The sequence below is a fragment of the Chelonia mydas genome, chromosome 1 (assembly GCF_015237465.2).
Source record: "Chelonia mydas isolate rCheMyd1 chromosome 1, rCheMyd1.pri.v2, whole genome shotgun sequence".
NCBI classification, from domain to species: Eukaryota; Metazoa; Chordata; order Testudines; family Cheloniidae; genus Chelonia; species Chelonia mydas.
The window spans coordinates 139,236,605-139,259,636 of record NC_057849.1 but is presented as its reverse complement, the minus strand read 5'-3'; the positions used below and the strand labels follow the sequence as shown (position 1 = coordinate 139,259,636).

General features: G+C 38.6%; 1 protein-coding gene across 2 annotated transcripts in view; it reads right to left on the bottom strand.

Annotated features, from left to right (window-relative positions):
* Positions 1 to 680: 680 nt before the first annotated feature.
* SMS (spermine synthase) overlaps positions 681 to 23,032 on the bottom strand; it is a 75,344-nt gene continuing 52,992 nt past the window's right edge. Inside the window, exons 9-11 of one of the 2 annotated variants that reach the window (XM_037901654.2) lie at positions 22,205 to 22,284; positions 3,472 to 3,587; positions 681 to 1,065 (exon numbers count right to left, since the gene is read on the bottom strand). In XM_037901654.2, coding sequence (XP_037757582.1) covers positions 1,023 to 1,065; positions 3,472 to 3,587; positions 22,205 to 22,284 — 239 coding nt within the window. In that variant the 3' untranslated portion in view covers positions 681 to 1,022. Of the gene's footprint in view, positions 3,172 to 3,471; positions 3,588 to 22,204; positions 22,285 to 23,032 lie in introns of both variants that reach the window. The other variant, XM_037901647.2, reaches the window with a different exon arrangement.

Below are 23,032 nucleotides of genomic sequence, written 5' to 3'. Positions count from 1 at the left end.
CTTCCTTCCATTGGAATTTTGACTTACCAGTGAATACCATGTCTGGGCCTAATTCTGAATTAGTGTCACTGTGGACACCTGACTCCCTATGATCAAAGTTTAACCTAGTGAAGTGAATACATTTGTTTCAGAACACATTAACTATGAATGAACAAGGACCTAAATCACTCTCTCTCTTTTCTTCCCTTTTACGCGACTTTCATTCTCTATGGACATAATGTTCTGCCATAAAGCTAATGGGTGTCTGCCTACTAGAAGCCTCATTACACATTTCAACATCTCACATTCCGGTGGGAATGAAAATAGGTTTTAATTTTCAAAGTTATGGTGCTGAAAATACCTCTATAACCTACTCTTAATCCATATTAAAATCAAACTAATAAATGTGACAGGAGCTAAGTAATTCTAAGTGGTGACAGGTGAGAGCTTTGTCTGCTGAAGAGACTACAGCAGCATGATGAATGAAACTAAAGCGTAAACAAATGAAACCTCAAATTAGCTCCTCCCCTTTATAACTAAGGACATAGAGTATTCTTTTAAAAAGTTATGCCCTTCACATTTTCTGTAATGGAAGCACAGTGGTATTCACTTAAGAGAAACCCGCGGTCCTTTAAAAGCACCATAATCTATAAGTGAGTTAATATCTGGAGAAAAAAAATACAGGGACCACCCTCAGGAAAGAAATGTTAAAGATGTCTTTTTTTAATCAGTTTGTGAAGATCTACAAAAAAATAAAAAGGATCACATTCTAAAGGTTCAGTGCATTCAGCAGCTATAGTTTTGCTGCTAATTCATCTTTAAGTTGACTTTCAAAAATAACACCCTACCTCATCAAAATATACATTTTCCATTTGCTTTTAAATTAAAATAATAATAAAAAACATTTAAAGAATTCACAATCAATAGCATGACTAAGTTTCAGGATCATCTACAGCATATAATTTAAAGGTTCAAGATGCCAATATGCAGCACGCGGCAAGCCTATATGCTCCATGCAGCACACAATTAGAATATCTTGATCTTCACACTTCAGTTCTCGTCTTCCAAATGGTGTAGAACACCCATCTGAAGAAAAAAAAAGTCAAGGAACAAAGCAAACTGTGTAGTATATTGTCAAAGAAGCACTTTTAGAACTAAAGTGAAATAAATCCCCAAATAACCCCTGTTTATTATAGGTCAGAAAGATAGGGTGGGTAAATCCCCAACATTCCTTCTGGATCCCAGGAAGTAGGACCCCTTTGACACATAGGGGTAGATGCCATTTTTGTGAAGTACCTCTTTGCCTCACACTCATGTTTTTTATTTAGTATCATGGATTTTTCCTGTAGTTATATGGAAAGATTTGTTCCACAACTGCCATGACTTTTACTTACAGTTTCTGTCATTTCTGTCCCTTTCTTACTTTGCCTGCCATCACACTTTCTTGGTTTTGATCTTGGGTATTCCTTGTAATGTTTCCCTCTTCTTGTTGTACATTGGGCTGGAAGCAGTTAGCACAACATTTTGTTCTGCTGGCAGCAGATTCTGGCCCCTTCTTCATGAGTGCAGAGGGATCCAGATACAGCACAACCAACACACTTCCACTGTGCAGAAGATGTGAAGAGGCAGCGTACCTCCGGAATGGCAAGGAGAAGTGATCTGCTTGAACTCCCTGTTTTCTGTTATTCATGGGGTATGACGAAAATTAGATCCACTTCTGTGTAAATCTACTTGCCCCCCTGTGGCATGGGAAGGAGGGAGGTAAGGCGAAGACTAGGGCGAAGTTTAGGATGAGAGTAGTATGCATTGCTCTGCAGCACTAACAGATGACAGTGATCTAAACAGAGTACAGACGGAATTTCCTTCCCATTCTTACGTCAACTTTTCTGGAATACTTATTAGTTTTAATATCTAGTTTTCCTTTTTTTTTTTTTAGAATAAAATGTATGCTGTTCACATTAATGCATACCAGAAGTCTAAGTTAAACGAACAAAAGTAATGTCCTGCAGACATGCTGGAGGCTAGTGTGAAGGCAGCATGACTCCTGCTGCCCTTATTAGCATTTCTGTATATATGGTGGATTATCTTGTCATGTCGACAGTTAGACAGAATGAATGAAAACTTGCCCTTTATAAGAGCTGTTCACTTGGAAGCCTGATTATGCCTACTTAGTAGCCAGAATTAACAGAATTAGCTTTAGTGGCATTTCACGTCAATTACCTCACCGGAAACATTTAAATATACTTTCCAGAGGAATGAGGTAGCACTTCTTGCCATAGTTCATGTACAAGCATTTTGCAATTCTACTGCACAAACAACATAACAAACACTTAAAGTCTTTCATACAAAATACACCCAAACCATTTAGAGAGTTAAATTAAGCAAAGCATGGCTTATATAATAGACAGTGAAAAATATTGTTTACTAAATACATTAAAGCTGTTAGTCATAAGGGTAAAGCCAAAAGAGATGGCATTTATGCCTTTTCTATTTGTCTTAAAGATGCTTTAAGATGCAATCTGAATATTGATGGATAGTTGGCAAGGTCAAGAGAAACAGGAAGATCGTTCCAGAGGGCAGGGCTTCAAAACAGAAGGCTCTGGAAACAACTGTACCAAGATAGTACACAGGAACAGAAAGGAAGCTGTACAGGGAGAAAACACACTGAGACAGAGGCAGACTGTGGCAAAACCCACTCAACACTTTAAAAACCAAGCAGAGCAGACCTAAGTATGCAGGAAAAAGTGGGCAACACCAAGCGAGAGTCTGGAGAGAGAAACTCTAGGAGATTACAGAGGAGGAGCTGCAATAATCAAGGCAAGCGCAATCCTTTCAGGGCAGACCACCCATGAAGATGCCTCTATGGAGGTGAAGACTTGGGCAGCCTTTTCATGCCTCAAACCTCTTCCCTTGATGAGGGGAGAGGGAAAAAAATACAAGCTCAGAGGAAAGATTTCCTGACCCTCATTCCTCTGTTTTTCCACAGGAGGTGGCTATTTAGACCAAGGAGGGAAAATAATCATCAAGGTGAAGGGACAGAGACAAAGACAAGTTGAAGGGATGAGACTTTGAGGGGAGGGAGGAGCAGCTTGTCCTGGGCCTTGAAAATCCTGGCTGAGTCCCTGGCTCCTTGATTTTTCATTCCCCGGGTTTATGAGTTTATCCTGTGGAGGTATACTCCACAACTGACTACTTTATAGGAGAGTTAAGAAACAACTGGCCCAATTTTGAAAGGTGCCGGGCCCCTCTCACAGGGACATCAAATGGGAGCTGTGGTTTCATGGCACTTTTAAGCCATCCTCTCCCCAGCCCCCTACTACAGTAGTTCACTTCCTGTTTAGTAATTACAAAACGTGTTTAGATTAGGGCATTTAAAACTGTTGCCTTGTTCGTTTAAAGAAAAGAACTATTCAGTTCACTCCAACCCAGCAAACTGGGGTTGTTTGATTTATTAATCATGCAGGCTCAACCTTTTATATTTGTCAAGGATACAATTCCATGTATGAAGGTACGCATACAGTTTCCTTTGAGAACTCCACAGGGCAATAAAGCCTGCCAAGCTGTTCTTCATAGAGGGTCAAGGCTTCAGCCAGATTGATACAGTTTCCCTGAGAGGAGGACAAAAACAAACAAAATACATCAAGTCCTAGTTACAATGAAGTAAAGAAAAATTACAGGTGCATAGGCACAAACACATTATACATTAATTCTAGGCTGCTCTGCACTACTGAGATATGTTTGAGCTCTTCTGAATACACAGTGCTTCCAATGTCAAATGCAAGATGAAGTCTGAATAACTTGTTTTTCCATCTCACTTACCCTTTCATGTAAAGACACCTACCCAATCACAATGTGTAATGAATTTGTAAGTACTAGAGGATTGTCTGACTCCCTTCTCATTAGCAGGAGCATTCACTGCATCAGTGCTTCCAATTACAGCAGACATTAATGGTATTTATATGAACAGCATCTACTCCATAATCATTTTCTTTATGATTGTTTCCATACATTAGTAAACAGCATTATAAGTCAGGTTTTTCTTAATTAAAATCTTAATCAGACTATGTTGTATGAGTTAATCTACGTTTAACAATTTAATCTACTCATCCATAAAACAATATGTTGAAACAACAGAGATTCAGCAGCGGGATTTCTCCCTTACCTTTAGTTCCTTTGTGTCACATTACTGAAATGCAGGTGCTTCCCAAAGAATACTTTTTTTGTATCTAAGCAACCAACAGCAGTTTCTCCCCTCCAAAAATATTAGCAATTATTTGCTGAGCAAAAGAAAGTAAAATCTAAATGACCTGCTATTATTTCCCCTCATAACACTATCGCCAAGACACCACCACCTCCACAGGAGGACAAACTAAAAACCATATTCTTCCATTCCAAGTAACGAACTCCACAACAACCACCCACCCCAACAAGCCAGGCAGTTCCTGGGGTATACAACCTTTTATGAGATTAACTTGAAAAACTGAAAAGCCATGGTTTAAGAATCATACTCTTCAACAGGCAATTGAGAAAGTGAGATATTAGGTCGCCATGTAAAGAGGGTGGTAAGTAGAAGTCATGCAGACACTTCTCTGTACCTGGTTTGAAAAAAATTAGGGATAAGTCAATCCTTTCTGAACATCTCAGGAAAAGAAGGTAAGTCCATAGTATAGGCTATTATTTTAGGTGGTTCTGCAAGTCTAAGAAAGAGGTCCATATCAAAAATGTATGTCATTTGTTCCATGGTAGCCATCCCACTTGTGGATTTTGGTACCAATTGTAGAATTGAAGGCAGGACAACCAATTTTGAAGCAGTAGATGCTCTGCCATTTTAACAAAGTGCTCCAATAACAATTCCCCATTTAAGCACATGTACATACTTGCAGTTCATTTGTTTTCCCAGCTGAACAAAAACATGCTCTCTCATCACTTTAACCAGGAAATGCTGTAATGTTGCTAGATAAACAACTTTATTCAGTGACATTTGCTGGAAATGTTATATTTTGTTCCTGAAAGATATACTGAGCATACTGACAGTCCAGCCCAGGCTTGTACTCACTGAGGGGACATCGGATTAAGATTCAGCAGAGGCATTTCCTCCTTCGAGAGACAGATACAAACACACCTTACATTTGGTGCAATCTGCTCATTCTAAAGTTCTAGGTTTTTTTCCTTTTGTTTATTTTTAAAGGGTTCTTCAGAAGTATTTTTATGACTCCCAGAGATAAGTCATCTGACAGGGATAGTTTAGCAGCCCCCAAAGACTCCATCAGAAACAAGAAAATCTTCATTTCAATTTGGTTGTGCTGGAGATTTACCAAATAGCTTTCCAGATGGTTTCCAGGAGTCCCATTCAGCACATCCCTGTTAGAGAAAAGTCAACTGGGGAACTAATTCAGGATCTCTACTGTCTCAAACAATCAACAGTTTCCTCCACAACATGTATATATTCTATTTTAAAGAAACATCTAAGAAAATGGTTGTCATAAATATAAAGGGAAGGGTAAACACCTTTAAATCCCTCCTGGCCTGAGGAAAAACCCTTTCACCTGTAAAGGATTAAGAAGCTAAGATAACCTCGCTGGCACCTGACCAAAATGACCAATGAGGAGACAAGATACTTTGAAAGCGGGGAGGGCGGGGAGAGAAACAAAGGGTTCTCTCTGTCTGTGTGCTTTTTTTTGCTGGGACCTGAGCAGGAATGCAGGTCAGAACTCCTGTAAAGAGTTAATAAGCAATCTAGTTAGATATGCATTAGATTCTGTTTTGTTTAAATGGCTGATAAAATAAGTTGTGCTGAATGGAATGTATATTCCTGTTTTTGTGTCTTTTTGTAACTTAAGGTTTTGCCGAGAGGGATTCTCTAATGTTTTGAATCTGATTACCCTGTAAGGTATTTACCATCCTGATTTTACAGAGGTGATTCTTTTACTTTTTCTTCTATTAAAATTCTTCTTTTAAGAACCGGATTGCTTTTTCATTGTTCTTAAGACCCAAGAGTTTGGGTCTGTGTTCACCTATGCAAATTGGTGAGGATTTTTATCAAGCCTTCCCCAGGAAAGGGGGTGTAGGGATTTTGGGGGGAAAGACGTTTCCAAGTGGGCTCTTTCCCTGTTATTTTTGTTAGACGCTTGGTGGTGGCAGCAATAAGGTCCAGGGACAAAAGGTAAAATAGTTTGTGTCTTGGAGAAATTTTAACCTAAGCTGGTACAAATAAGCTTAGGGGGGTTTTCATGCAGGTCCCCACATCTCTACCCTAGAGTTCAGAGTGGGGAAGGAACTTTGACATGGTGGCAGAACGGTGGGATTAACTTGAAATCATTTTGAGATCAATTTGAACCAGAAGCACAGATTTAAAGGTGTTTACCCTTCCCTTTATATTTATGACAATGGTCTATAACAAAAAGTCTATTGGTTCTTTACAGTCTTATGCCCAAGTAGAATATTTCGTTATTCCACACTAGAAAACACTCCCTTTATTCCTCAAATCAATCTTACGTCTGGACTCTTATGTTAGCATTCAGCAGAGTATCTGAGTGAACCTTATACTTCAAAAATACTCAATTGGAAGACACTAAACCCTGCTTTAGATGTCATCTGTTGACACGCTAAGAATGCTAAAATCAAAAGAGGTTAGCTTTGGCTGGTCTGCTGAGGTCTCTGAGCATTACAGCCCTTGGTTAACGAAATTCCCTTTTATTATGAGTTACATAGACGGTAAATGCAAGGTTTTTCTTTTGCTCAGTTTTCTCCTCAATAGATTAATACAAGAACTCTTTATTGGCACACTCTTGCTAAAGGCAGATTTGCGATCTCTAATCTTTGGGGTCAGCTTAGTAAAATTTTACCCCTGCTGCAATAGACTAGACCTGTACAAGAAATATCAAGGGGTGGGTGGGTGGGTGTGTGTGTGTGTGAGAGAGAGAGAGAGAGAGAGAGAGAATGAATGAATGAATGAATCATAGGGGGCACCTCAAAAGGTGTTCCTTCGTCAAGGAACAAACATAGCTACATAGGACTTAGACTTGTATGAAACACAAAAAATCCAGATGGTCCAAGTGAGAAAACAATGAACAATAACACCCGAGCTGGCATTTATTTATATATATATATATATATATATATATATATACACACACACACAGGGCCTGTACTGGAGATTTCCAAGAAGGGGATGAATCCTTTCTCCAGATTTGCAGACCTGCACCGGAATCACTACTGCATCCTCAGCCATGCCACTCCTTCCCCCCCCAATCACAATGGCAGGTGATCAACAGAGTTGCAGACTCAGCTCCCTTATTTGCTCCTTGTCTGGATTCTGCCGACTGCACAGAGGCACAGGGAACCCAGGACCACACAGGTAAGTAGATATGGTTATCAGCTATCTAGAGGAGAACTGGAACAGCCAAACTTCCATCTAAATAGATAAAGCTACTTACTCTGTCACTTAAACAAAAGGCAATGCTGCTTAACTTCATGTGGCAGGAAGAGAGCTTACATTTTGCAGACCTCCAGTCACTACAAGCAGAAGCATGAACTAACAGATCTTCAACTCCAGTTTCAGTAGCAACAATAGCTTTTTTACCATTTTTTAATTTCCAACGGATGTGTCACATTTATCATAGCAGACAAAAAACAGGAACTTATATGTAATGGTATAATCAAATCTTACTGACGTAATAACGTCTGAGCAAAAGTCCCTAAAAATATGTTCATGAGAAGAACTAAGCCTCAACATTGTCACTATTTATTGTGAGTAGCACTCATAACAATAGACCATTAGTCTTAATAACATAAGAGAGTCATCATTAAACAGACTCTTGGCTGCATTCTAATCTTTCAAGAATTTTAAAGAATTGGATAATTCAACAACCAGCACCAGCTTCACAGTTTCTAGAATGACCTTCTCATTACATGCCCAAAAAGCTACCCATCATAACCCTAGAAGATGTATTGCTTTTGACCTTTACATCTTAAATTTGCATGGAAAAGAGACAAAGGCAAAAAAGCCTAAAATAACAAACACTGCCTAAGGAAAAGCAATTTTTTTCACCTGTTTTGAGAAACTTTTGGAGTAGTCTGAATACAGAGATTTAAAAAAAAAATTAAGCAAGGTATCTTTTTTTCCTTCCAGACTACTTGCATGATTTGTACCTGACTGGAAAGACGTAAAATACTACCACTGCTATATCTGGTTCTCATTCTAAAGACTTAAATGTCACCCTTTTTTCTAAAAGTCCTCTTATCTGAAGGTGAGGATCAAGCTCTTTTAATGACTCTGATGACAAAAACCAAGGTGGATAAAAATCAGTGGGTTTTTTTTTTTAAAAAATAAATTAAAACAATCGGGTTTTATTTAAATCAGATTTTTTTGATAAAATGCTTTTCGATGAAAAACCTATCTCAAGATAGTTTTAATTAAGATACATTATAGCTCAAAGATATCATCATGGAATAGGGATTATAAATTCTAACTGATAGTATGAGACAACATATTCATGTAATGTTTAAGAAAAGTTTTGTAAATGAGTTCCAATAGTTTGTGGATTAGGGACCCAATCTTATGGCGTTTCAGGGGCTTCTGCATAGACGATTTAGGCTAATCTACCCAATGGGACTCAGTGCTCAGTCTAGAAGATACCATCAAAGATGCTTAGTTTTGCAGCTCTCAAACTGTGGATTTGTGTCTCCAGAGATAACATGCTTGTTAACAACAAAAATGTTGATAGATAGATAGGATGGATAGATAGATAGGATAGATAGATAGGATAGATAGCCTATTGTCCCTCTGCACATTTGTGTACACAAAGTCAATCCCTTACCTCTCTTTAAAAGTGCAAAGTTTCAGAAAGTTCAATGAATAGAAGATTGTTGGAGGCAGAATAGATCTGGACAAGCAGAAGAAGTCTGGAGATAAATGGGAGAAGTGAGGGACAGGCAGTACAAACAAAAGTGGAACTGTTTGAGCGGCATATTCCAGAAGTCTTGAGGTCTTTCTGAGTGTAGCCTTCGTTGATTTGAGATCTACCATACCATTCTCTCACTAGAAGGGAAAACCTCTAATGGCAGCAGGCCATAAAAGAGAGCCAGTTTGGGAATATTTTAATGAAGTTCTTCTACGTGTGGATAAGACAGGAATGCGTGCAAAATGCAAACAGCGCAACAAATAATGCAAGGCCTGGTGATGTTCTCCTCCTAATACAACATGGCAAGAAAATCCTCCAAATATTAATGATTAACCTGTTGAATTGGAGATAGTTCACCTCCCCGTGACTTCATAAATATCTGCTTCAATTACCTTTGGTAAATGAAATAACCAAACAATCATTCATTTTCTGATATAGCTGTAAAACTAATCTGAAAAGTTTTCAAAAATAAATCACTTTAAAAAATATATAGTGTACCTTCCAAAAATGAAACCTACATCTATCTCCAAGTTGTGTAGAATATGTATTAAGGTTATAACAACCAACAATAATGCACTTTTATGTAGAAATCCATGATTAAATTGAGTCTTCCTGACTAGTAATTTAAATCAATTTGAAACAGAGTTAATTAACGCAGCACTTTCAAATGATCTTTCACATACAATATTCATATGTTTTGCTAAAGTATTACAGTGTTTTGTTTTTTGAGAACAGACTTTACTTAAGACACCAATCAGAATTTTATTATTGTGTTTCTTCTTGGAAGACAATTTCTAATTTGTTAAAAAATAGCTCTAATTTAATATAAGCTTATTTTTGGAGACAGACATAAAAAAATCAGCCCAAACAACAGACACATGTAATTAGAAGAGACTGAACCAAGCAGATCTTATATTTAATCTAGTATAGTTGAGCAGTTTCTTTCAAAACTATTTCCTCCATGTGGCAGGACCAGATAATAACTAGAAAGCAAGCCCAACCTGTCTGTTTTGACTTTGGGAATGAAAAGGTATGAAACAGTTTCTTTGCTTCCTGCTATTACAAGGATCCTCTCTACTATGGAGTATTTGAAACAAACCTGAAAGTGTTCAGAGGAGTTTGGAAGGGAGATAGGGAGAGATGTCATCCCACCTTTATTTTATTGTACCTTGATTTTTTGCATTTACTGTAAGTTCTATGGATAGAGTAAAGAAAGCTTTCTGTCTTACAAAGTATTTTTTTAATCATCATCTTTTACCCTTAAGATGCTCACTTTCAGTTTGCTGGAATGCCAAAGAGAGTTGGGTAAAACAGTGATCATTAAAACTGAAATGATATTTCATTTACAAATGCACTCTTGATTACACAGCCCAAGATTGCACATCACATTGCAATGTTTCATACTTATTTCTGAACAGGTTTATGACTACTATAGGTATCAGGAAATGGAAAAGAAGAGATTTATAAAAGGTAAGAGTTGGGTACTTTAACTTAGCACAACTGTATAAAGCAATACACTGAAGAGACTATTGTAGTACTCGTTTAGTAACCTATTATTATCCAGAGGACTGCAATGGTTATTTGGTTCAGCTGTCCTTTACCAACCATATAATTTTGTTTTGACATCAGATTGAATGAGAGTACCAAAACAGCTTGTGTGTGTAATTTAAGATTCACAAATAGAAAATAGTGCTTGGTAATTTATGGAACATACCACCATTATGGAGGAAGTTTAATGGTGAGACCAATAAGGCACACAATGACAAAAAATATATCCATCTATCTATATATATTATAGACTAGTTTCCCAGACTGTCATCTTAGTATCCTATCCCTTCTCCTGTCTTCATATATGACAGAGGAATCACTATAGCCAATGTGGCAAACAAATTACAGGAAAGAACAAAACACTTCAGTATGTAATTTCTACATTTTGTCAAACCCACAAACTCCCACCTCTCAAATCAAGACTTGCCCTAAGAGTGGTCAGACACATTCCATTTTACTGTATTTTTAACACCCTCTTTGAATTGAGGTATATAGAAATGTACGTTTTATATTGCTTTTGTTTCAAAGTAGTTGTCTACTTTTATTTAACAAGCCAAAAACAATACAAAAAACACTGCCTAGAAAATTTAGATATGGCCATTACAATAATCAAACAAATTATCTAAAAACATCCCCTCCTCACTAACAGTTGACAGGCAACTAGAACAGTTTAATCAATTGTAGCAAAAGGCTTCACTTAGATTACTTCCAGGTTGCAGTTATGATGCCAGGTTAGAGCAAATTTAGGAGAGTTCCTGCACCACCGAAATTATTCAGACAGGGATCAAGACTAACACACAAATGACCATCTTCAGTCAGACAGGGAAAATAGTTAAAAAATTAGTGTAGGTTGAAGGAACACAATTCAAGGGTGTAGCAATACACTTTTTCTTCCATCTAGCCATTTTGTATTCAGTAACGGGCGATATTAGACAAAGCCAGAGGCTTCATTCCATCTCACTTATACTGAGTTTAATGCAGTTTAAACAGGTTAAGTGATGGAATTACTCCTCTTTTATATGGTAATATGTGAGATAAGAATCAGGCCCTTAATTTTTCCCCTTTTTGTTCAGCAAAAGTGTTCAGCACACCATAGAGTTGGAGAAGTCTTTTCTATTTTGTTCTTTAACCGTCTTGAAGGAAGCTTTCCCAATTTATTTTGGTTTTGGCTTTTTCTTTATAGGTGCCATGATGAGATAGCTCTGCAGTTTTCTGAACAGGAGAGTACCTAACATGATTTGTAACTCTCAAGCATATTAGACATGGGGAATTTTAAATAAGCTTACTTGAATTGTAAAAAGACTACATATTTCTATACAGTAAGATTTAAACATCCCTTGCATTCTTACATGGATTAGAATACGTACACCTTTCACTGTCCATGCCTTTCTCCAAATGTAAACTGTCTCAACTCTTAGAGACTGTAAGCTCTTTGGGACACAGGCTATCATGTATAATATGCACAGTGAAGAACTAGCCAGGCTGACCTCGAAGCACTATTGCAATATGAATAGCGAATCCAGAGAGCGTCAAAACTTTTCATGAAAAGGTTGTCCCTTTCTTATGCACCATACCCCACCCCACCTCCAGGAAGTTACTCAAAAACCTTCAACCAGCTCCAGTTAAATCCCCACTACATAAACAATATTAGTGTCAATACTTCCCCAAGTCATATTCTAAGATAAGCCTATCCCTTGCAACATTTTTTCTTTCCTCTGCCACATAAGCACATACCCTTCCACCACGCTTTGTGTGGTAGCAGCCAGGTTTCCTACTAAAAGGAAACAGGAAGGGTAACATCAATAGCTCTTTTCTTAATGGGACTAGGACAAAGGAAAGAGTTGAATTCGGCCAATATTCCCTTTCCCTTTTATTTCAGCGTGACAAAGGGCCAGAAGATATCTATTTTATAGCAAGACAGAAAATCATTTTGGCTAAGTGTATGTGCGTGGTGGGAGATGGGGGCAGTTATCAAGAAATAAGTGAGCTGAATCGGTTCAAAGGAGGACTCTGCAGTGTTTTATGAAAATACAGTTCATTTTGCAAATTGGATACAATTAACTTAGGCTTGAATAGAGACTGGGAGTGGTTGAGTCATTATACAAAGTAAAACTATTTCCCCTTGTTTATTCCCCCACCCGCCCCCCGTTCCTCAGATGTTCTTGTTAACTCCTGGACATGTGCTGGAAATGGCCCACCTTGATTATCACTTCAAAAGGTTTTCTCCCCCCCCCGCTGGTAATAGCTCATCTTAAGTGATCACTCTCCTTACAATGTGTATAATGAACACCCATTTTTTCATGGTCTGTGTGTATATAAATCTCCTCACTGTATTTTCCACTTTATGCATCTGATGAAGTGAGCTGTAGCTCACGAAAGCTTATGCTCAAATAAATTGGTTAGTCTCTAAGGTGCCACAAGTACTCCTTTTCTTTTTGCCAATACAGACTAACACGGCTGCTACTCTGAAAGAAATACCTATAACTGGAGGTTCTTGAGATGCATGGTCCCTATCCATATTCCATATGTGGGTGTGCATGGTGCACATGTGTACCCATGTGTGGAACACACACAAACATACATAGGAACCATGCCTCAAAAGTAGTAGTGTTGGTCAGAAGAATTTTGAAAGAACAAACTGACAAGAAATTACACACACACACGAGCAGCTATGAGGCAATGGCCCAACGGGTCTGAAGAATCTACAAGAGCAGACTTCTAATATATTGGAGAGTGGCTGCGAAGGAGCAACATGACAGATGGCGGCGTGGGGGAAGAAATCTGATCCTCACGACAGTAGTTAGTGGAATGCACAAAAACCCACCATAAACATTCTGAGAACATTTTTATCTGGATGGGAAAGATGACCCAGACAAGGAAGTGCAGTTCCCATACAAAAATATTTTTGAAGTATTCATTTCATAAACAGGCTCAAGATGACAGCTATTGGCTGAGAAGGTTAGATCGGCAGGGCAAGTATCTGGCATCAAGAATAGTGGCTATCAGTTAAAATGGTTGGGTTATACAAAACAGCCAATGACTGACAATAAAACAGCCATCATACAGCAGCTGTTAGAGACCCTTCCAGCAGGTTTGGACAGCATGGAAAAAGGTAGTTTTGAGGCAGTCAGGACAACTCTGAGTGGGATTTTCAAAAGCACATAAGTGATTTAGGAGTGGGATGGTTTTCAACCTTTTTTCATTTGCAGGCCCCTAAAAATTTTCAAATAGAGGTGCAGACCCCTTTGGAAATCTTACACATAGTCTGCGGACCCCCAGGGTTCCACAGATCACAGGTTGAAACCAACTGACTTAGGCAATTTTGAAAATCCCACCCTATTCCTTTAAGAAAAGGATATTTTACCCTGCATGGAACAGAAACATGGCCCAAACAGCATCGTAAGTAGTTAGATCTGGAAAGAATGACAATATGGGACTCAGTCAGGAGGTCCCAAGTTCTAAGATTGGTCAACAACTCAGGGCTCTATCCTTCAAGATCCTGAGAAGGGTACTCAGCACCGCATAGGACCAAGCCCTCACCATGTAGCCTTTGTCAAATCAGTTAACTTCTCTGCTTCACAGAAGAGGGAATGATGAAAGAAACAGTAATTACACCATGGGCCAACCCTTTAAACCCTTAGCACCTCATGCATTCCTATTCAAATCAATGGGACTATGTTCAGTAGTACGTCTTCGGGCCCCTTTTGCTTCTTTATGATATATAAAGGACTGAAAGGGTCTCTCCCCACCTCACAACATGCTGGGGGAAGTTGTTGGCTTGCTTTTTTGCACTGGAGATTCAGATCCTGTATATGCTGCAGAACTATGATGCCTGAGGAACTACTGAAAGAGTGAGGTTATAAGAGCCAAGAGTCCAAGCTGAACAACTGAGAGGAAACTGAATAGTTTTCATGTGCTGTACACGGGTGTCAAGCATATTCAGAGATAAAAAGTCACACTATCCTACCGCAACTATTAGCCACGTTAAAAATTTAATCCTCTCTTTTCAAACTCAACTTCCAACTTATATATATCTTCTTACTATATGTTCCATTCTATCCATCCGATGAAGTGGACTATAGCCCACGAAAGCTTGTGCTCTAATAAATTTGTTAGTCTCTAAGGTGCCACAAGTACTCCTGTTCTTTTTGCGGATACAGACTAACACAGCTGCTACTCTGAAACCTGTCTTCCATATCTATCTACAATATAAAAACAAATCCTACAACTAGCCAAGTCTGTCCTAGCACTTTTGTTAATGCAAATAAATCCTCAAAATTCTCTCACACAAAACTTTTCCGTAGACTCTGGTGTGCTGAGAAGTTGCTAGCCAATATTAGTCTTTTGTCTCCACCTAGTGGTACAAGATCATACTGCACAATACTCATAGATTATCTAAGGCAGTAGTTCTCAACCAGGTGTACATGTAGGGTACTCTGGGGGTACTCAGAGGTCTTCCAGGGGGCACATCAACTCATCTAGATATTTGCTTTTTATGTAGCCTGTTGTAAAATGAGGCACTAGTGAAGTCAGTGCAAACTAACATTTCATACTGCTCTATACACTGAAATGTAAGTACAATATTTACATTCCAATTAATTTATTTTATAATTGTATGGTAAAAATGAGAACGTAAGCAATTTTTCAGTGACAGTGTGCTGTGATACTTGTATTTTTATGTCTGATTTTGTAAGCAAGTAATTTTTAAGTGAGGTGAAACTTGGGGTTTGCAAGACAAATCAGACTCCTGAAAGGGGTCTGAAAAGGTTGAGAGCCACTGCTGTAATCAGTCTCCGAATGTCTAAGGAATGATCAAGCTGGGGAATGGAAAGCATGTGAAGAAAAATTTGGAAAGAACAAGTATACTTTGAGAAGGTTGGGAGGGCAGTGTAACTATGTAAATCACAGCTATAAAAAGAATGTAAAGATACAAGCTCATTTCTACCCTTTTTCATGATATATTCCTGGTACAATAGAGCCTCCTGCCAAGCCTAGAAAAATACCCCTGCTTTGTTTAAAAACATAATGAACAAATTTTACATCACAGAACCTGGCTAAATGTTCCCGCGAGCCCTCACTATTAGGCAATTTCGGTTGAGAATAATGTGCAAAATTTTGCAGAAGAAAAAAAAAGAAACAAATGAAGCCTCACTCCATTTTACTACCTTCATTGTGCTCACCCTCCAAAAGACATATGTCTTGTCTGGATAATTCTTCTCTGCACGAACCTGATCCAAAGCCCACTGAAATCAACAGAAAGCCCCCCACTGATTTCAGTGGGCTTTGGATCAGGCCCCAGATGTAGCTCCGTTTGGAGTCTTTCAACTCTAGTTGGCAGTGAAGACCTGAGAGATAAGCAATAGACTGCCTCTGCACATATTTCACAGCTTTCCTGAAGAACACTGATGGACAAACCCCTGGCAAGTTACACCTACAGTTTCATTTATTTCGTGCCCTTTTGTTCATGGAGGAGTATACAGATGTATTATCTGCTCAACACAGTCATGCAGAAACAAGGATTTTGGTGTGCCAAAATTTTCATGAATTTGGAACTTAAGTTATTTAATTAGAAATAGTACCATGTGACCAATTTGAAGGATTGGTGACTTTTTTCCCCCTTCATGCATGTTATACTCTCAAGAGATCAAAAAAACCCTAAGAAATAAGGGAAAAAACGGCAAGTTCTGATTTCAGAACAAATCAAAGCACTGCATATGTACAGCACATAAATTCATGAGACTGAATTAGCCTAGGAACAGTAACTAGAATATTGGAGAAGGGAAAAAAGGATATTACACAGCTAGATGTGGAAGATAAAAATAATTAAGCAACAGCAAGGTACATTCAATTACTATTCTTTCAGACTTTCATCCTGGCTCTGCGGTTTACAATTATTACCACCCCCCTTCTCCCAACACTTCTGTATTTATTTACCTGCTAGTAACTGTTGGTATTTCTTGAACTTCCCTAGCTACTGTCAAGGAGCTATCTATTTGATACTCTTGGGCTCTACATCCTGTGCTTTTGCACTACATAAAACTGTATCTGCAAATGCAGTCTGCTACGCCTAAAGTCGTGCAATACATGTAATTGTACTGTTAGCTTATAGTGATACAGCTGCGGTACAGTATAATCAGTGTGTATAAACTTTTTTCTTCTATATCCAGCACATGTAAGGTAGTTTTTATTTAACTCATAAAACCAAAAATTTTAAATGCTGTTTTTGTGCCTTTTTAATTGAATGCAAATTTCCATCCAAATTCAGCTTAAATGCAAATCACAAGTAAAAAATGAATCTAGTTAATAAGTAATATAACATTCACCATTTTCTAACAAAAAATATAAGAGTTCAGAATCTTACTAAACACATGTTAAGCTATATAATTGCTTGAATTAATGTGTACAGATATAGCGTACCCACTTGGTTTGCATAAAGTTCCTAATTTAGCGTAAAGACTATATTTGGTTGCAAATCAACATGTTTTAATGATTACTATCCCATGAGAATCAATCTTTCTTTAAAAAAAGAAAAGGAGTACTTGTGGCACCTTTTCTTTTTGCAAATACAGACTAACACGGCTGTTACTCTGAAACCAATCTTTCTTTAGGATAACTAAAAAGGTACTTATACAAAACAAGAGGTTTTCAGCTTGCTCATTTAAAAAAAAAAAAAAAAAATCAATCCACCCCCAAGTATATTTGCTTTAAAAAGCATCAAGATACTAAAAAGGTAAACTTTAGCCTAGTGAAATATGTACAAATCATTGCTAACACGTAATCTGACTCTGTAACACAAGCTAGTCATTGAGAAAGTCACACTCCAAAGTAGGTGGAAGGTTTGGGTGTGTAAATGAAGCTATGTTGTTGGAGAAAGTTTGCCCAGACACTGGGAAGAAACAATATTCTAACCAGACAGCCCTTCATCTGACAGCTTTCCCAGTTGAAAGGTTGACTGTACTGCATGCTTGGCGACCCCTACAGCCACTGTTCAAACACCAGCACAAAGCATAGCAGACTCCAGCTGGAGCCTTGTTGAGGCAGCTGGCCAGTAATAAGTAGGAGGTCTACTCCATTATTAGACACCTTGATTTCTGCCGACAAGTGTCTGCTCATTATGGGAAAACCCAAGATGTAACATAGGGAGAAGCGACAAGCCAGAATGAATAGATGGGCAAATAAACCATTACTTTTTCTGGTATCACTTAATACATTATTTTCCAGCTTCAGAGTTTTCAGCTCCCTGGGGAAGGCAATCTCAGTTTTTACAAATGCCTTCTTTGATAAAATGAAGTTATTTTGCTAAGCAAATACAAACGACACCATGCAGACCCAGACAGCAGTCTGAGGCATAGCAAATTGGAGTAACGCTATGCAACAGAATCTATAAACTAAACAACCCTCCACTACCAAACCACATAGACTGGCAAACTGCAATACAGAGACCAACACAAGTCAGCATTTATCAAGACATCATAGTATTCATAGGCTGCAGTTTTCAACATATGCTTAAACTAGGCTCCAATACCATAGTGCTTACTGTTGGTAATGTTGACTTTTACTAAAATAATTAAAATTGGCAGATTCCTCATGAATACGTAGAACCATGGTTACAATTTTACATATTTTACAGTTATAGAAGGCTGATTTTACTATATTTTACAAGTGAAATGAGTTAAACTCTGATGACTGGCTATCAAAAAAAACAAACCAAAAAAACCATTACTACCTCCCCACACACACACACACAACCAGTGAAAGTGTTTGTTTGTTTGTTTTTTTAATACACACAGTGTGTAGATTAAGATCAGTTTGAAAAAAGCCAAACTTTTTCTATGGTGCCTTTATACTTTCTAAAAATAAGTAAATTTCAACTCCTCAGCAGGTCAAGCTGTGTAAGAGCACATGACTCCCGTGCTCAGGACCCTCCATCGGTTACCAGTTAGACTACAGCGCCAATTTAAAGTGTTTCCACTGATCTTCAGATCTGTAAATGGTCAGGATCTAACTACATGAAATTGCCTCTCCATCCCGACAACTTTCCATCATTGGGTTCCTTTGGGATAATGGTGCTTTAAAAACAAAACAAGCTTACCACCCTCCCAACCCCCTGACACACAAACACACACCAGGCCCCCAGAATCTGAGGACCAGAGATAAAGTATTCTTTAAAGGGGAGGGGGTGTCTGTTCAACAAGCTACTAGGGGAGATTAGCCTGAGAAAGTCTGACCAGTTTTAGAATACAACTCAAGACCTACCCATTTGCTAAATACTTCCTATGTCTAACCAGAGCACAAACATTCATACCTGTCTGTCCACTCCTGTATCTGCATACAGAACTAATTTAGAGCAGGCACCTGGGTCAGAAGCATTATTGCAAAACCTACAGTTATAGGGGGGAAAAAAACCCTAGAACAAATTATGTATATATTCTCTTTGTATATGAGAATTAATTTTGTGTCTGCTGCAGATATGGTATCAGTCATCAAAATATGTCCTGCATCCAATAAAAGATGTAGATATTAAACAGACTCTGAGCTTTGAAATGAGATTTCCTATTGTTACATTAAAAGTCATTAGAAAGAACTGTTTAAGCTTTAGACAGCACAATAAGAATGCAACAGTGATTTTAAAAGACTGTATTACACATTACAGTGACCAGATTAAGAGAATAACTCACCTGTACAACCAAGAGGGTCTACAATAATGAAACACATTAAGGTGGGCAATAATGGAAACCAACACAAAATAAGTGGTGGTGGTGGCCGGGGGGCTTTTGTAGGCCAACCTTATTTTTTTGGGAACTTATGCACTGCAATCTAGCATAAAAGCCATTTCCTTTACAAACACCTAGCTTAGACAGACATTAAGTTCACAGACATACCAACAAATGACTTGTTCACCATTCAAGAATTATTGTAGAGTACTAAGTGGAAAAAAAAAATTCAACATACTACAGCTGCATGCTAGATATATTGAAAGACAAGTTATGCTGAGTGCATAGGGAGGGAAAAAAAAAATACCTTAAGAGTTACAGTTCAGATATGTGCTGGAGAACAGAAAATAGCAGCAAACATTTTATGTTTAAAACAATGATAGAAAACTGTATGTGCAGTTATGACTACATATTTGTGATAAGCAGAGTCCAAACATCCCAGAGGAAGAAAAGGGGCTTGAAAGCTCCAAAATAAGCAACTGAATACTGTATACAATACTATTATACTATAAAAGTGTATTAAGTAAGGTCTTTTATGAAAGCCGGCAACACACTGGTCATGAATATCATTGTGAAATGTATGTATTAACACTGTGAGGAAGCATGGATACTCATTGATATTATGCACTCAAGTCTAATCAGACTAAAGCCTTGGCTATACTTACAGATGTACAGCGCTGTGAGTTAAACCCGCCTTCGTACAGCTGAGTAGGGAAAGAGCTGCAGTCTGTCCACACTGACAGCACACTGTCGTGGCCACATTTGCAGCATTTGCAGCTGCATTGGGAGTGGTGCATTATGGGCAGCTGTCCCAGCATTCAAGTGGCTGCAATGAGCTTTTCAAATGGGGGAGGGGTGGGTGGAGTGTGACAGGGAGCGTGGGGGGGAGAGAGTGGTTTTTTGGGGTGCTGAGAGTGTGTCAGTACCTTGTAAGTAACAGACCTTCCTCCCTCCCCCGCCTCTCTCTCACTCACTGAAAGCAAACAGCAGCTGTTTCTTTTTTTCTCATAGATGAGATAAGCAGCCACTTGATGAAACGGGACCCCAATCCCCCTCCCCTCCCCTCCCTTCCCCCGTGCCACCTCTCTCTTCAAGCAAACATTAGCTGTCACTCCAAACAGAGCCCCCCCGCCTGCCCCTCACTCATTCAAAGCAAACAGTAGCTGCGTTTTGTTTTTCGATAAGCAGCCCCCGGAAACGGCACTTCCGCATCCGGAGCTCACAACAAAACAAGACAGGACGCTTCAATTAAAAGGATTATGGGGAGTTTCCGGAGGTCAATCCAGCTGGAGCTGGAGTATCTCAGCCAATGCGCAACAGCTGTTAATCCTCTCGGGGAGGTGGAGTACCAGGAGCGCTCCAGCCAGGGAGTCAGAGAGCTCTACGTGCCTTGCCAGTGTGGACGGGGAGTAAGGTAGAGCGCCCTGGTAGGCTTTATTGTGGTATAATGTGCAAGTGTAGCCAAAGCCAAAGGGAGAAACAGGGTTTCTCTCAGACAGAGGGAAGGTAGCTCTTTCCCTCTTCCTAATATAAATTAGGCAATATGGAACCAAAACAATGGAAGCTCCATTTACGTATGAGTCAACAGGGGGATGGGAAGTCAACAGGAGGAGATGAACAGCAGGGGGTCATCCTGCTTCTGGAGACAAAACAATGAGTTTGGAGAAGTATAAAGAGAAGCAAGAAGCCATTACTTAATGGACACAGAGGCGAGCACTCCTGAAATCTGTGAAAAGTGGATCCCTCAGCCATGTGGGTTGAGGACACTGATCTGACTGTAACAGTGAAATTGCCTGAGACCAAGATTGTAATCTGTTAAATTTTAGACACTGGAAAATGTGTTTTATTTTTGTTTTGTGACCATTTTCTGTTTCTATTATTCTTGCTTAGTCTCACTTACATCGCTATTCTTATTAATAGACTTACTTTTGGTTTTATCATAATGCGGTGTTGTGCATTAAAGTGTGGATCGTCAGCTAAATTAACAGGCTGGTGCATACACTGCCTCTTTAGATGCAGTAAACTTGATACTTTCTGTGAATGTCTAGTGATAGGAGCTGAATACTGCAGAGGAACGCTCTCCCAGGGCGGTCAGGAACTCGGGTTCACTGAATGTTACCTTCAAGACTAGGTTAAGACTGACAGAATCTTGAGGAGTTTGCTGGTGAGGTGGACACAATGGTGTGGCAGGGACCCGACACACAGTTTAAGCTCCAGCAAAGCTTTCTCTTGCTGAGGCAGAGGGGTAACGGTGGCTTACGGTTTTGGGCACCCAGAGAAAGCATCACAATATTTTAAAAGTCTCTTCCAGTGAAAGTTTGATTAGAATTACACCTGAAGTGGTTTTACATCAGTTACTATATTAAAAGCTTTTATATTTTTTCAATCATTTAAGTTAATGAATATTAGGCCAGAGGTTTCAACATTAATGGGCACTTGGAAATCAGAGTTTTGCCACTATCTTCACCTGAAGTGTTTTTACAAGTGCCAAAATTAGACCAGGTTTTCAAAAGTTGCCTCTAATTTTGTGGCTGGAAAAATGCAGGCAAAAATTTATATTTGCAAATCTGGTCCTTGAAGTTGGAGCTAGCAATCTAAACATACTATGGGGATGTGTTCTTTATTATTAACTCTCCATTTATTGCTGGTTCAGCACCCAGTAGGTCAGTTTTCAACTCACTCATGCCTTATGGACAACATCAGTTTTCATCTTTTGTTTATATATTACTAGAGCCATTGGCCTGAAAACTGGTTCATTGTTTAACAATTCACCAGTTCTTGCTTTTTTAAACACCACTTGAAGACATAATCCTCTGTGACAAGCCAACTAGTTTCTGAAGAAGTGATTATAAATGTCAAGACAAATACACTATGACCTCAGCTGAGAACATGCACCACCAGCAACAAATGAGTCAGCAGCAGCAAAGACCATGTTTCATACAAATATCCCTAGCAATATATTAAAGAAAAAGTCAGACAGTATTTTTTCAAGATCCGAAAATGTAAGTCACTATATATAGAGAGCATGCAGAATTATTTCTTTTAATCACAGTGTCATACCTGCGTGAAATATTTTCCATCATGTTTCAGGACTTTCATTGAAAGGTCAAGAATCAATCGTAGAAACTCCCATGTAGAATCTGGATATAAAGAATGAATTAGAATTTTCAAGTACTAGTGGCTTGCTAAGCATTACATAACTAATACTTAAGCACTATTTAATATTTAAATATTAAGGAATATTTCAGCAGGATGGTTATTTTTCTCCATCATTAGTTTAAATAAAGTGTTGATTACCAGCACTTGGGCTGTTTGGATTTTTGTCAGATTTTTTAAGCATTTCTGAGAGACTCTGCATAACCTGTAGTGCGAATTCCCACACGTATTTTCATGAGTTCCCACTATTCAGCTGACTGTGCTTAAAGTCATACTAAAGGGTAAACAAAGAAAATTTCAGGAAAAAAAATCAAGTCTTCGATGCCAGTAAATGGACTTTGTAAGCACAGAATATCAATAGAAAAGTATTTCATTACCAATACGGTAATGCAGTTTCCACCCAGCCAAGGGCATAGAAGAAGCAAGCCTGCAATCCTAAACTATGGAGGTTAGATGCGTGACATTCCCCCTTCAGCTCTAATTTTTCCACACTGCAAGGTGCATATTGGGAGCAGTTCAAGATGAAAAGCTCCAGAGTCCTGAAAATAAGAAAAATCTGCAGAAGAAAAAATGTAATGTGATTCTTTACGTCATTGGATGAATGCATTACACTAACCCTCAGGAAGATTTAACTTCTTTCTCAAGCATAACTGCAATCAGCAACTCAAGCTAACAGTTATCTGTCATCTAGAAGGCATTACACGAAAGAGACCTAAAATAGCGTCACCTAAT